Here is a 16,457-nt window from a genome sequence, read left to right as displayed (position 1 = left end):
TAATTTTTTCTAGTATCCTCAATTAAGCAGAATATTTTTGACATCCCTCATCTTAAGAAAAAGCCTCAAATTATGATGAATACTGACAGCCAAGAGGCAGAACTTCATGATTAAGAGGATGGGCACTGGAGCAAAGCCTACATAAGAATCCCAGCTCTGTCCCTTCATTCCCTGCATATCCTTCAATTTAGCTTAACTTTTATATCTCTAATTCCTCACTTAGGAAATGAAGACAACAATGGTATCAGCCTTATAACAGAGCTGTTGGAGGGATATAATTAATATATTTTAAAATGCTTAAATAATGCCTGGTCTAGTAGTGAGAACACCATACATGCTAGATATCAAAGTCAATATTTAGTTGCAAAAGTTAACTTTTAATAATATCCTTAAGTCAATGACTAGTCAAGTGATACTCTTCAATACCTAATAATCAGAAATGGAAGCCCTGGGGCATTCTGTCATCTAAGATCAAAGATAAAATTACATTTAGGATGCTCAAGGCCAGAACTGTCCAATAGAACTTTCTGCAACAGGGCAGCCCCGGCGGAGCAGCGGTTTAACACCACCTACAGTTCGGGGTGTGATCCTGGAGACCCGGGATCAAGTCCCATGTCGGGCTCCCTGCATGGAGCCTGCTTCTCCCTCTGCCTGTGTCTCTCCCCACCCCCTCAATAAATAAATAAATCTTAAAAAAAAAAAAAAAAAAAAAAAGAACTTTCTGCAACAATGAAAATGTATGTGTGCTATCCAGTATGATAGCCACTAGCCATGTGTAGCTACTGGGTAATTAAAATGTAGTGTAACTAAAAAACTGATTTTTTTGTTTTTATTTTTATTTAATTTAAATAGTCACATTAGGCTAAGGACTACTGTATCAGACAATGAAGCTTTACAATATAAGCCAGAAAAATTCAAAATATGGTTTAGAAAAGTCTCTGTAATTGTCAAAATTGAGAGGGTTTCTCATTACTCTTTATTTAATTGGAATATGCCACACCTAAACACGCAAATTAATAGATTCTATCAATTCCCCCAAAAAGCTTGATAAACGTGGTAACAAGGATAAACAATGGCTATTTTTGCCACTGTGTGGGAGAGACCTGATAGCGTAAAATTATAAATATAATAAACATATAATATTCAATGTCAGCAACATCCTTAGCCTGAAGGCCTGCTGCAAACTTGAACACTACTGGCAGTTACTTTAGAATCTAAGAATTCAGAGCAAATAGAGGAAATCTCCCATGTTCTTGAGCTAACAGCAAAGGATACAAATCTGCCCTCTTTTATTCTAAAAATGATGATCCCTTTTGCTTTCTACTATTGAAAAAGAGAAAAGAAAAAATACGCCAGGTGACTTATGTATATATTTAATCCCACGAATCCTAACGGACCAGTGAGATAAGCATTAACAACCCTGTTACCGCAAAATTGGGAAAAGTGAAATAACTTTCCAAGATCATATGGGTAATTCGTGGCAGAAACTTAAGCCTGTATTTACCTAATTCTAAGACTATATACCAGAGCTGCCTTATTAATACCAAGCCTGTTACTAGAAATAAGGCAATAAGAGGTCTTAAAATAAATCCACCCTTTTCTGGTCATTCTAAATAAATAGTAAGGTCATCAATATCAAGAGAAGAGAAATGAGGAAACAGATGGACAGGAAATTTATCTGGGACGCTAACACATGAGGTTCTCCTGTGCTAAAATATCCGTATGTGTTTCCTAGTATATCCTAAACAGACAGATTGGATCAATAATAAAAGGCATCTTTAAGGGAGAAGCATAAAAGGGTACCCTGGGTGGCTCAGTTAGTTCAATGGCCAACTCTTGATTTTGACAGGGTCATGATCTCAGGGTCGTGGGATGGAGCCCAATGTTGGGCTCTGTGTTCAGTGGAGAGTCTGCCTGAGGATTCCCTCCCCCTCTCTGTCCCTCCCCCAGGTCACAAAGGCAAGTACACACACACTCTCTAAAATAAATAATTTTTAAGGGAGAAGCCTAACAAAAAGGAAAAAGTGCAAAAATTCGGGTAAAAATAGGAAAAAAAAAAAAAAGAAAAAACGAGATCTCATGTAGAAGGTGGTGTCACCAGAAACTACTTATAGTGCTACTGATAACCACCAGTGTCCCAAGATTTATATACATGGGAACTGTAAAATCAATCCTCTATGCAGAAATACATAAAGGGCCTCAACTAAACAAGTCTAAAGAAACATCAAATTTTATTTTGCTTTAATCAAACCAAATTATAATAATCTATTGTTACAACATGCAAAAGAAGTAGGTTATATACACATATGTGTTTACTTGTCTACATAAAGGAAATGTCAAGGAAAGTTTCTACTTTTTTGGTAAGCTTTCGTTCTTACTCTGTAATTAGAAATAAAATACAGGTACATCTCAGGACTCAAATCTATACTTTTTTTCAAAAGATTTTATTTATTTATTCATGAGAAACACAGAGAGAGAGAGAGGGGCACAGACACAGGCAGAGAGAAGCAGGCTCCATGCAGGGAGCCCGACATGGGACTCGATCCCAGGTCTCCAGGATCAGGCCCTGCGCTGAAGGCAGCGCTAAACTGCCGAGCCACCCGGACTGCCCTAAATCTATCTTATACAAACTCAGGAACCAAGCAGATTCTGCTAAATTTTTAAGATTCTATTGTTTAATAGAAACCATATCAATCATCATCTGAATTCTCATTCTTGTTATCCAAAACTGAGGAATTGAACAGATGGAGAGGATGCACTATTCACTATCTAGACTCTTACTATCCAAACTCAGGATATGAATGCAATAGATTCAGATTGCAAAGAATCACTGTGAATCTTATATCAAATTTTAATATAATTTCACATGATTTACAAAATTAGGATTTTTTCTTTTAGCAACTTGTAAGTATTCTACTAAAATCAGATAAACACTGGCTGCAAAACAGATCTGAAAAAGCATCTTTTTATACCCTACTTCTCAGTAGTTAGCTGGAACAAGTTATTAAGTTATTGCCTCTCAGCTCCAAACTCCCACCCTTCTTTCCAATCTGCCTTAATGATGCTGAAACTGGGATTCTGCAAACCATGTTTGCACTTTGCCAGGTGGTTGTCTCTCAGGCTGCCAAGAGCCAGTATTTCAAGATGGACTGAAACCCCAGAGTAGGAAAAAGATACTGGTGCCTTCCTGTCTGTTCTTTGGGCTTTACCCCAGCAAAGATTTCCTCATTCCTATAACAGCATATCCTCCCATAGTAGAAGTGAATCCAGGTTATAGTTCTCCCAAGACTTGTGAAAGACACCAAGTCCAGTCAATGCCCACTCCTCAAAGGTCTGAGGCTCAAACCTGTGGGACCCTTCTTTTGAGCTCAGACACCAGCACCAGCCATGTAGTGTCTTTTCCTCAGAGGTCTGAGCTTTGATTCTACAGAACCCTTCCTCCTAAGTCTCTAGGTTTTCCCTTTAGTCTCTAAGCCCTTGGTGCTGATAGATGCTTCTTGAAGTGTCTCTCTCCATGATAGTTTTATTTTTATCCTTTGTTACCTACTTAACAACTTTATATCTAGTAAATGATTTTGTTAAATCATTTTGTTTAACATTTTGTTAAAATATCTCTATTCAGGGGCACCTGGGTGGCTCAAGTGTCTGCCTTTGGTTCATGTCATGATCCCAGAGTCCTGGGATCAAGCCCCACATCGGGTTCCCTGCTCCTTCTCTCTTTCCTTCTGGCTGCTGCTCTGCCTACTTGTGCACTTTCTCTCCCTCTCTCTCTCAGTCAAATAAATAAATAAAATCTTCAAAAAGAAAAATCTCTGTTCAAACAAACGGTGTGGTTTCTGCCCTCTAACTGGGACCTGACTGATTTAAAAGAAAAAAAAAGGCTCATTATATAGAATATAATACTGTTACAGTAAGTTCTGTTAAAATTCAATGCTACCCATAATAACAAGCAAAGAAGTGTCAAAAGTAACTTGTTTAGGGGTGCCTGGGTGCTCAGTTGGTTAAGCAACAAGGGAGGCCATTTCTGGTTTGGAGAAGACTATGCAAAAGTAAACTAAAGTTCATTGTGGTTTCAGTAATCCAGATTCCTCCCCTATCGCCACCATCAAAAAAAATAGTCTTTCTTTTCTCCTCTTCTTTATATCATTAAGTTATACTTGCTTCCAGTTACCAAAAAAAAAGAAAAAAAAAAACCAACGACAAGCAACAGTTTTCTACCCTAACACATTTAAGAATAGGAACTCTCTGCTTCATAGGTGGACCATACAGAATATTACAAAAATGAAAGATGTATATAAGGATACTAAATAATCCAACTCAGACACCACAGAGTACTAATTAAATGCTAAAGGTATAGCTATATGCACAAAAAAAATTTGATTCTAGAATATTATGCACAAGAATTATAATACAATATTACAAATGATCAAATAACATACAGTTCTTTTCTTTCATCATTCCTTCCAATTCTATAATTCTACCAAGCACAGAAGTTAGATATACATTATTCCTAACCCAATGTCACATATAGGCTTAAGCCTACACATAAATACTCAAAGAGGTTTAAAATCTCAATGACTTTAGTATAGGATTATTTCAGCATATCTCACAACTAAAATATCTTTTAGGAAGTCTAATCAGTAGATCAAAGTCTCCAAAATATCCCAATATAACCATATTCAAAGTTTTAAATATTAAAAAGGGGAGGGGGGTAAAATGACTCCTCCCATCATTCTGAGCACTATTAAGTCAATTAGTTCCAAAGCAGCTTTGGAAATCAAAGAAATGATGATAGGGGCACCTGGGTGGCTCAGTGGTTGAGTGTCTGCCTTTGGCTCAGGGCATGACACCAGGGTCGTGGGATCAAGTCCCACATTGGGTTCCCTGCGAGGAGCCTGCTTCTCCCTCTGCCATGTCTCTGCCTCTCTTTATGACTCTTATGAATAAAGAAATTTTAAAATCTTAAAAAAAAAAAAAAAAAAAAAGAAATGATGATAGTCTCTTTTTTTAAAAGGTTCTTTTCAGAGCTATATAGGTGTCCCTCATCTGGAGGTATGGACAGAGGACACATACACTCTAGCAAAGTAGAAAAGCAACCTCTCCATCTATTTCCATGATAAGCTGGAGATGCATTCTCAGGGAAAGAAGTGCCATAATGGCAGAGTAAAGCTTTTCTACTGAAGCAAAGGATAGCCAGCGTTGGCCTGCTGAAAATTCAAGTACATAAAAATGCAAATTCAGGGGCACCTAAGTGGCTCAGTAGGCTAAGCGATTAAGTGTCAGCCTTCAGCTCAGGTCATGATCCCAGGGTCCTGGGATTAAGCCCCGTGTCAGGCTCCCTGCTCAGTGGGGAGCCTGCTCCTCCCACTCCCTTTGCCCCGGCCCCTGCTCTCTCACTTGCTCTGCCAAATATACAGAAAATCTTTTTTAAAAATGCAAATTCATTTTTCTTCTGTGGCATTCTAGACCACCAGAATTGCTTTCAAGCCTTAGGATTCCCTAACTTCACATTCATAGCTCTAACAGCTTTTTATCTCTCCTCTCTCTCCTTCTGCCCTCCAAAACTGGGCATTCCCAACTCTCTTCATCACTTACTCTGTTCTAGCCATGCTGACTTCTTCATTAGTCTTCCAAAACACAAGGCAAGTCTCAAGCCTATCAGTTCCTGGATTCCCTCTGCCTGGAATGTTCATATTCCATATACCCCAAATGGAAGAATCCATCACTCTTTCAGGTTTTCAAATATCACATTTTCAGTAAAGCTTTCCTTGACTAAAATGACACACAACCCTATTATTTCCCATTCCCCTTCACTATTTTTTCACTTAGCCCTCATCACTGTCACTAACATGCTTCTTGTGCTTGCTCTGGCACTATATATACTAACAGATATTTCTTGTTTATTAATTATCCCCTCACCAGAATGCAGCTCCATGATTATAGGATTTTTATCTGTTATGTTCACTGCTATAGTCAGCATTTAGAATAGTGCCCAACAACATACCCAGGTGCTCAATATACCAAAGAAATACATGATACTGCTCCAGCAGTTACTTGTAACCAGGACATGCTACCATTAACAGTTCACATTCTAGTCTGAAAGATTTCAATTAACAGACTAGATTTAGGTTATTTTTTCAAACTGTGCTCTGGGAACTGCAACAATACCTCAGGGGCAATTGTGAGGGTAGAACATGAAAACCTAATAAGCAAACAAAAAGTCCTGTATGCTTTTATTCACAGGATTTCACGTAAGATTTAATTTGTAAAAAGGATTTAGCAACTTCAAAAAACCTAAGACTACTGGATTATATACAACTTAGTTTCTACTTTTTAAGCCTTACTTATTTACTATAAGTGAGGATAATCTCGGTATATTTATATCATGATTTAGAAAGAGATAAAAATAGATAAAACTAGTCTTATTTAATCTGCTACAAAAGCAATCAAACTCTACTGTATACTTTCTAATTAAAACAAGTAGAAAGCAGAATAATTTTTTTAAAAAAAGTATAAAAATTTTGTTATTCCATGTATAAGAACATACGTAAATTAAGTAGTTGAAAATTAAAATCCAAATCCCATTACTACAAATATCTCCATACACAAAAATATCTCCCAACCCATCAAATAGCACTGACAAAACAATATTTTATTACGAACCTTACCTTGAAATTCATTCTAATATGACCTGACCAGATGAACTTTTAAAATATTACACATTCCAGTAAGGAAAAGAAGAGCACTCACCTTAATGAAGTTACAGATGGACAAGCCTGTCCATACAAACCCATCTGGCCACAAAGAGAATCTGAAAAGTAAAGAAAAGTTAGTTATCAGAAGCTCCAAAGTATATTAAACTATAAATAAGATTCATTTCTAATTAAAACACTCTGAAAACAAATAGAAGGCTAAAATATTCAACTCTACCTGAACATATACTTTCATGAATCAAAAATGCTATTAAACAATGAGAGGAATTATACTGAAGACAGACATACCAGGAAGCATAAGAAAAACACACTATAATTCCAACTCCAAAGGAGCTGAAAACATAAAATTCAACAACTTGTTATGCTAAATATTATACAGAGAGTATAATAATGAGTATTGCAGGTTCCCATCCTCACATAATTGTCCCCTATACCATCTACTCTTCAGTCAAAACAGTGTTATCTTTATTGATTTCTTTTATACTGGACTTAAGACTTCACCTGAAGAAAGAACAGTTCCATCACTTAAAGTTAAAAATAGCACTCAAACAGGAGTTTTGAATAAGAAACTCTAGGTTCAAAATCAACTATGGGGGTCCCTGGGTGGCTCAGCGGTTTAGTGCCTGCCTTTGGCCCAAGGAGTGGGCCTGGAGTCCCAGGATCAAGTCCCGCTCGGGCTCCCTGCATGGAGCCTGCTTCTCCCTCTGCCTCCCTATGCCTGTGTCTCTGCCTCTCTCTCTCTCTCTCTCTCTCTCATGAATAAATAAAATCTTATAAAAAAAATTAACTATGACACTAAAAGACCTTAAAGAATTTACGTAACCTCACTGAACCTAAGATTCTTCATCTGTAACTTGGGAATAAATACTGCCTACATAATTCTATTTACTCATCAGGGATAAATTCCAGGTTTGTTGTTAGAATTAAAATCAATGAACAAATGTAATATTGTCTATTAGTACTACTACCGGGCACAAGGATGATCCACAAATGTCTACAGGTAACATGAATGAGAGAACTTGGAATGGGCATAAGCATAAACATATGTACACACTGCACAAATAGTGGAGAGTGTGTACAACTAAAGAGAACATGTTCACACTGAAGGAGATGGATCAGCTGCTATTCCCAGTTCCAGCCAATTGCTGCTAAGGAGAATTAATTGCAAACCCAATATTCTAAGAACTAATTTTTCAAGATAAGCAAGATATCCAAAATTTTATTTGCATTCTCCTGATTTTTCTTTTCTAAATACAATGTGGACCAAACAAAACATTAGATTCTGTCCCAAGGTTATAACCTTTAAGCTAGAGGCTGAATGAATTCCTTGCATCTATTTGTTCTTGCATACACTAGAGAGAGACAAGGCACTTCTATTCCTGCCAAAATGACAGAATAGATAGCTTAATCAACATGTCACTGAAAATTACAAACATTGGATAAAATCTTCCAAAATCTTTAAAAATTAATCAATAATCCTGAAGGAAAATAACATCTGATCAAGGCCTAAAAACTAAATATAACAGAGAAACTAAAGAAGTATGCAGGGAACTGAAACCAGCTTTCATTCGCCTTCAAGGCATTGTGCCAAACCCTATGAATTTCAGCTTGCACTTAGAAGGCCTAATGGGGCCCAAGGTACAAGAGGCAAAGTCCAGGTATTACCCAAGAGATAGCAAGGAAAACTTGCTTGCTTACCCTTGGCACTGAGTGCCAGCCAGGGGATGGGGGCCTATGATTGCAGTAAACCAGTATCTCCCCTGATACTGATAATCATAAGCTGACTCTCACCTAAGCTGACTCTCCCCTCTCACGGTTTAAAAAGCTTCATACTTAGAATTCTGTTTACAGTAGTCCTAGAATGGTATTATTCCCCACCTGTCCTTGAGAAAAACAAATGCAAATCCTCTCTGGGGAATCTGCCTTTGATCTAGGCCTAGAACTCCCAGATAAGGTACCAAAATAAATAAATTCACAATCAAAAATCACAAAACCCAGAAGGGGGGTATCACAAAACCCAGGAGGGACACCTGGGTGACTCAGCAGTTGAGCATCTGCCTTCGGTTTAGGGTGTGATCCCAGAGTCTGGGATCAAGTCCTGCATCCGGCTCTTCCAGGGAGCCTGCTTATCCCTGTCTATGTCTCTCATGAATAAATAAATTAAAAAAAAAAAAAAAACACAAAAGGAAACAAGCCACCTTAGAGTAAGATAAAGCTGAAGTATCAGTTTGCAGAACCAAAACCTCAAAGATCTCCAGATATGGTAATTACTAGACCCTTAAAAAAAAAAAAAAAAAGATTTTATTTACTTATTCAATGAGAGAGGCAGAGACAAAGGCACAGGAAGAAGGATCCCTTCAGGGAGCCTGATGCGGACTCAATCCTAGGACCCAGGGTTCACAACCTGAGCTAAAAGCAGACACTCAACCACTAAGACACCCAGGCAACCCTACTAAAGCCTTTTTTTTTTTCTGTTTTACTTTATGAGTGATTAACTACTCCTCTGTTTCAATTACCTGTATGACTCTCAAATCTGTATCTCTAACAGGGATCAATCTCCTATCTCCGAACATAAATATCTAACAACATTCCATCCTGGAAAAAACAAATCTGTCTTTCCAAAGCAAAAATGATCATCTTTCTTTAATAAAGTTCCTATCATAAAATGACATAAGTCCTTTTACTTAAGAATGGCCTTTTAGCCTAACTCCTTTCTTTGCCTTTGTTAAAACAGAACACCTCTTTCCATTTTTTGATTTCTATGAGAAATGACTTCTCTAAACACTCTTGAGCTCTTAACCCACTCCCCACCGAAGAGGTAAGTAACTTGATTACTGGGTAGAGCTAACTCGGGACTCTACATCAGGACTCCACAGGCAGTGATCTGGATGCACTGATCTGTTGACCCTAACAATCTACGTATCAGATGGGCTGTCCCATGGTCTAGATTCGTAGGTAGGGATAAAAGAATGGAGAGTGAGCCAGCCCACTTGACTTTAAAATCTAAATCACATTCTGTAATATTCTACAACATCAGCTTTAGCAAAAACAAAGTTAACTCCTCCAAAAGTTACCATATGACCCAGCAATTCAATCCTACACACATATGTATGTATGTGTTTATAGAAAAGAAATCCTCTTGGGGATGGATAGATGGACACTCTCACGCAGGTACATGTGTGTGCATGCCCAACAGAATTTAAAACATATATGTGCAAAAACTTGCATACAAATTTTCATAGCAGTTATTACTTATAATGGCCAAAAAGTGGAAATAAACCAAATGTTCAACTTATGAATGGATAAATGAAATGTGGTATACCACATTTGGTATATTGTGGTATACAATATTCATATAATATACAATATTATTCAGTCATAAAAAGGAATGAAGACCTGTTACAAGATACAACATGGATGACCTTGAGAGCCTTATGCTAAGTGAAAGAAGTCAGACACAATAGATCACATATTTGGAAAACAGATTAGTAGTGACCAGAAGATGAGGGAACTGGGGGGGGGGGGGGGGGGGGACACTTCTATCAGGCTTTTTTTTTTTTGGAATGATGAAAGTGTTCTGGCACTCAATAGCAGTGACAATTGTACAAATTTGTGAATAAAAACCTTTAGTATAGAGGCACCTGTGTGCTCAGTCAACTGAGTGTCTGACCCTTAGTTTCAGCTCAGTCATGATCTCAGAGTCATGGGATCAAGCCCCACATTGGGTTCCACGCTCAGTGGCAGTCTGCTTGTCCCTCTCCCACTGCTCCTCCCTCCACTAGTGCTAATTCTCTCCCTCTTTTCTCTCTCAAATAAATATAAATAAAAATCTCTAAAAAAAAAAAAAACCTTCAGTATAAAATCACCCAATTATATGCCTTAAAATGGAAACTTTATGGTATGTGAGTTTGTAGCTCAATAAAAAACTATATTTAAAAACAGTAATTTTGGGATCCCTGGGTGGCTCAGTGGTTTAGCACCTGCCTTCGGCACAGGGCGTGATCCTGCAGTCCCCAGGATCGAGTCCCACATCAGGCTCCCTGCATGGAGCCTGCTTCTCCCTCTGCCTGTGTCTCTGCCTCTCTGTCTGTGTCTCTCATGAATAAATAAAATCTTAAAAAATAATAAAAAAATAAAAAATAACTTTTTTTCTTCTGTTGGTTCTCGTTAAACTCCTCAGTTCAAAATTCCCTCCTCAGGCCAGGGAAAAGGATCTTATATTTTGAGTCCCCCAAACATCAACAACCTTAGGACCCCCAATTAGTTACCATTTACTACCAACTCTAGCTCCCAGGTATCTTTCTGATTTGCTTTAGCCTCAATGCCTTAGTTTCAGTTTTTAATCTGAATTTTAATTCATTTTTAATCTAGATTACTCCTCCTAAATGGTGAACTCTAGGCTGGTTAACTGAAAGAACAAACATCTGCCAATCTTCTCTCTACCCAGCAAATGACCAGCAACATGGAAAGAAAAGAAGGCTAAAGTTTACAGTTCGGTCAGGAAAGTCCCAGTGTCCTCTGAATTACAAACTCACATTTCTGAAGCCAGCTATAGTTGAATATATTCATTCATTCATTTATATCCATAATTTATACAGTTTGAGCTAGTATCAAAAGCACCTAGTAGAATTTTCTCCAAACCCTTTAAAAACCAACATACAAGTAGGTTTGTATAGAATGGCAACCAGAAAATGAGTGGTAAAGATGAATCATTCACTGATGAGTATGCTCCAATAGAAGCAACTGTACTCTATACCGTCACCAACACAAGATTATGGAATTCCTTTTAAGATAAGCAGTCTTCAAGTGTATATTAAATTGAGTTACAGGGGCACATGGCTAACTCAGTAGAGCATGCGAGCTTGATCTTAGAGTTGTGAGTTTGAGCCCCACAGTAGGCACAGAGATTACTTAAATTTTTTAATAAAATATATGAGTTAAAAAAAAAATATATATATATATGAGTTATAAAGTATTTACATTTAGGAATAGGTTTATCAGACTAACAGTAGTATAATAACGCATTATTTAGGAGCAGGAGGTGAAATGGGATGAAGTATTTTTAAAAAGCTCCCTAATTCTTATCTAATTTTCCCTCTCCCACTGACACAGAGATGTAATGCTTTATAAGTTTACAAAGAACTCAACATTCACGACCTTGAGTCAAGACATAGATTGGAATACCAACAGTGACCTTAGGTACTATTAATTTCTCTAAGGCTTAATTTCCTATTCTACAAAAGAGAAGATTCATGCCTCAGTTTCTCAGTGACTACAGCTTGAATGAAAGCATCAGTGTAACCTTAGAAAAAAGAACTACAAGTTTGTTTAAAATAAATGCTACAGCACTAGAGGTTAAGAGACTATTCCTTTTTTTTTTTCCTACTTCTGAACTTAGGCCTGTCTAATAAAAGACTTGAAAGTATAAAATTCACTAGCATCCATGAAGGAATAACCCCTTTGACTCATATTACTTAACTGAGCATTGTGACTTGTTATACCATTAGTCACAGGTAATTATTATTGCAGTCAAAGAAATTACCTATCTTAATCAGCCTGAACAAAAGAAATCTGCCAGAGGATGGAGTAAAGGGAAAAGAATCCTGCTGAGTAGCCATAAGCTGCCCATCTCACCTCCACCTGAAGGTACTGGAGCAGCTTGAGCTAAAAAGTGAGATCTCAGAGTCCTATGCTCCAGAAAGCAATTAAAATCATGTGAGAATTGGGACGCCTGGGTGGCTCAGGAGTTGAGCGTCTGCCTTCATCTCAGGGCGTGATCCCAGGTCCAGGGATTGAGTCCCACATCAGGCTCCCTGCAAGGAGCCTGCCTTCTCCCTCTGCCTCTCTCTCTCTCTCTCTCTCTCTCTCTCTCTCTCTCTCTCTACCTCAGGGCGTGATCCCAGGTCCAGGGATTGAGTCCCACATCAGGCTCCCTGCAAGGAGCCTGCCTTCTCCCTCTGCCTCTCTCTCTCTCTCTCTCTCTCTGTCTCTCATGAATAAATAAAACTTAAAAAAAAAAAAAAAAATCATGTGAGAATGATCAATTCACCACGGGAGTATTAAAGGAAAACGAGAGGCCAAACATAACTTTGGAGAGCTCTGATAATTAAGAGAAGAGGAACTAGTTAAAAAAAAAAATTTTTTTTTTAAGAAAATTGTACCGGAGATCGCTGCAAGTTATTTAATGCACAGAAAAAGCAATAATGCTACATGTTAAGATGGACACATACTGAAAACAGAATATTGGCTTTTATTAAAAGAGAATTAATAGTAAGAGGGTAGATTTTGTGTCCTAGTGAAAACAAAAAAAAAATAGACTGCAAAAGGGTTAAGAATTAAGACTGGGTTTGTAGCTAAAATACAGGTTTAGCTACAAATTGAACAAAATGAAAATAAATGGGAAATGCAATAAGGTCAAGCAGTCAGAGAGGAACAGATTAAGGAATCAGAGAAGGTGAATATGTTACAACATTCATCACACTGCATCCCCCATTACCCTGTTTTCTTTACAGCTGATCACCAACAGATATGACCTGTTTTACTGTGTTTCTCTCCCACTGGAAAGCAGAGAAAAAGTTTGTTTCATTCTGTTACATCCCCAGAACCTGGTATATAGTTAACTGTCATGTTTGTTCAATAAATGAATAGAACAGGTTCCACAAGCAGTGAAAAAAGAGAGTCCAGGTAAACTAAGAACAAAATCTGACTGAAAACTCACTAGACCTTTTAAATAAAATCTGCATCCATCAACTACCTCTCGCTACTTCAAGGCAAATAATTTAGGACCAATCTGCAGTTAGAAAAACAAGTATCCAGAATATATGAAAAACCCTTAAAACACAATAATAAAAAAGTAACACAATTTAAAGTGGGCAAAAATTTGGAGATACAGCTCATGGGTAGAGCATCTGACTGCAAAAATAAAAGGGCAAAGATAAAAGTTACTAAGATCTGTAAGTGTCCATTAAGCACATGAAAAGATTAATCATCAGGGAAATGCAAATCAAAACCACAATGATACCACTTCATACTCACCAGGATAACTATAATAAAAAAAAAATAGACAATAACAAGTGTTGCAAAGGTGTAGAGAAACTGAAACTTATATATTGCTAGTGGAAATGTAAAAGAGCACAGCCACTTCACAAACAGTTGAGCAGTTTACTAAAAAGTTAAACAGTTACCATATGACACAGCCACTCCACTCCTAGGGTATATACCAAAGAAATGAAAACATTCATGCATAGAAAAATCTATACACAAATGTTCATAGCAGCATTAAATCTTAACAGCAAAAAAGTAAAAATCCAAATGCCCATTAGTTGATGAATGGATAAGTAAGATATGCTATATCCATACAGTGGAATAGTAATTGGTAATAAAAAGGAATGATACATGCTACAACATGATCCTGGAAAACATGCTATGTGAAAGAAAGCAGTCACAAGACTACATGATTCTATTTACATCAAATGTCCAAAACAGGCAAATTTATATTAGTAGTTAGACTGTGGATCACTGGTTACATTTAATAAGATTAGTAGTTTCTTAGGGTCTGAGGAGTAGGGGACTAAAGGGGACTGACTGGGTATGGAGTTTCTTTCAGAGAGAGGAAGATGTTCTAAAATTAGACTGCAGTGATGCTTACACAACCCTGTGAATACATTAAAAACACTGAATTTCACACTTTAAACAGGTGAACTGTATATGAATTCTATCTCAATAAAGCTTCAAAAAATGAGAGAAGTTTAGAACTCCATCACACAAATGTTCTTAAGTTCCTGCTTCCCTCGCTAGTGCCACAGGAGCCACCCCCACCCCCACCCCCAAACTGGAACAGGAAAGGTAGAGTAAAAAAGTAATGACTTCACCAGAAAGCAATGCTACCACAGCAATATTTTCAAATATATAACCCCTGAATCATTAGTGGTTCAGGAAAGTTTGTTTTCTGGTGAGTTCCACTATTTCCAAACTGCACCATCTATTAATGTTAAACATGTTTAATGAAGATACCCTTACGGTTCACAAAAAAAAGTTTTATACAAAATTCTAGAGAAAATTCTACTAGTATCTACAAATCAACTACTTAGGTTAACTGCCACTCTCCTCCTAAAACAAGGACAAGTCTTGTTGTTCTCTAATAACGGAAGATTAAAAAAAAAAAAAAAAGTGCATGCCAAGCAACAATCAGCTTTTAGCTTTTTAAGACTGTTTTAAGACTAAGGAGTCTGAACTAACTGCCTCTTTCCTGAACTCCATAGTTTAGGTCTGGTGTCAATCAAACAGGTGGTAAATGTGGGGGAGAGAGGAGCTTCTTGGCCAAACAACACAGAACTATATAGTTTTTACAAACCCCAAACCTTACTTCCTGCAATTTATGTAAACAGATCACAGGCCACCCTCTTCAAACTAAATCATAACCCAAGTAAATAACACAGGATTCTATTTCTGGGTCTGTCATTAACTCACTGGGTAATCCTGAAGCTTCAGTCTCTCTACTCTGCTCAATAACTTAACCACAATTTCCAGTCCTAAAATCCTATTATGTGGTCTAATAAAGAACTTGTTCCCAATTTATAGATTTGTTTTTAATGGAAAATCTGACAAAAGTATATGAAATTAAATATTATGTTCAAGTCACTTTTATTGAATGTACTGAAATATGAAAAATTCAAAAGATTGTTTACTTAATCAAAAATGTTGAACTCTTCCACTTTAAACTTTTAAAGGTATTCACTAAACAGAATAGGCTTTCAGAAGGCTGAAGGGTTTTGAGGCTTTAAATTTAAACTCAGTTATATTTAGAAAGCCAAGATGCCACCTCTCTGGATCCTGTATCTTTATCTTGGGCATTTGATTCATGTGCTTTGCCTGGTGTAATTCAAAGCAAGAGATCCTACCATATCCCTGAAAAGTAAACTGAACACATCAGAATGTACTGATCACCAGAGGAATGTCATACTGTACTGCAACCAAAAAGATAGGAAGCTACAGTCTCCCACTGCTAGAGCTGTTTAACAAAATAAAAATTACCTGTCTGGTCCAAAGGCAGTCCACAAACCACTGCCAACATTGTAAGAACAAATTTTATCCCATCACTAAAAACCCTGACTCAAGTCTAGGGTGAAACCTAGGGAATTTGTTAAATAAAAGTATATCAGCTGATTCTGATGCACAGGAACTACTGGTTTACAACATGGCTAGCAGAAAGGCTTCATATCATTTACCAATTATGTTCAATAGGTAATAGCTACCTGAAGTGCTACTCTGAGGAGGTCATGTCTAAAAACAACCAGTAATTAGTAGTTTGCCATGGACAAAGTGATGGGGAAATGGCCACATGCAAACCACGTATCTATCATCTGTGATTCAGACCACTGAAAGGGCTTTTATTTTTAAAGGAGGCTTCTGGGGTTAAGAGAAGAGACTAAGATCTGGATTATTTACTTTTAACTAGCAAAAGCTTTGGCTGACTCTTGTGTGTGTGTGGGGGGGGGGTAAGAGGAAGCAAGAATAGGACCACTAGCATGGGTACCCATACTCTCCATAAATACTTATTAATATAAGCTTCCCAATATTACACAGAAAATAACAAGGTTTCTGCTCTCAAAATGTCAATAATCTTGTTTGAAAAATGAAAATTCTGCACAATTATATAAATTTCGTTTTTAAAAAAAAAAAAAAGGAGGTTGTGCCTTGAGTTCCACATCTGTTAAAGGTGGGAGCTAGTGGGAACACTGAGTA

General features: G+C 37.3%; 1 protein-coding gene and 1 long non-coding RNA gene across 6 annotated transcripts in view; one reads left to right on the top strand and one right to left on the bottom strand.

Annotated features, from left to right (window-relative positions):
• The window catches only part of FOXJ3 (forkhead box J3), a 141,588-nt gene that overhangs the window by 111,546 nt on the left and 13,585 nt on the right, over window positions 1–16,457 (bottom strand). For all 5 annotated transcript variants that reach the window (XM_077844471.1, XM_077844472.1, XM_077844473.1 and 2 more), the window contains one exon: window positions 6,751–6,811. In XM_077844471.1, the coding sequence (XP_077700597.1) occupies window positions 6,751–6,811 (61 nt within the window). The remainder of the gene's footprint in view (window positions 1–6,750; window positions 6,812–16,457) is intronic.
• The window catches only part of LOC144281762 (uncharacterized), a 57,626-nt gene that overhangs the window by 39,959 nt on the left and 1,210 nt on the right, over window positions 1–16,457 (top strand). The gene's annotated exons all lie outside the window — the stretch shown is intronic.

Source organism: Canis aureus, chromosome 13, assembly GCF_053574225.1.
Source record: "Canis aureus isolate CA01 chromosome 13, VMU_Caureus_v.1.0, whole genome shotgun sequence".
Taxonomy (NCBI): domain Eukaryota; kingdom Metazoa; phylum Chordata; class Mammalia; order Carnivora; family Canidae; genus Canis; species Canis aureus.
This window is presented reverse-complemented; position numbering and strand designations above follow the sequence as displayed.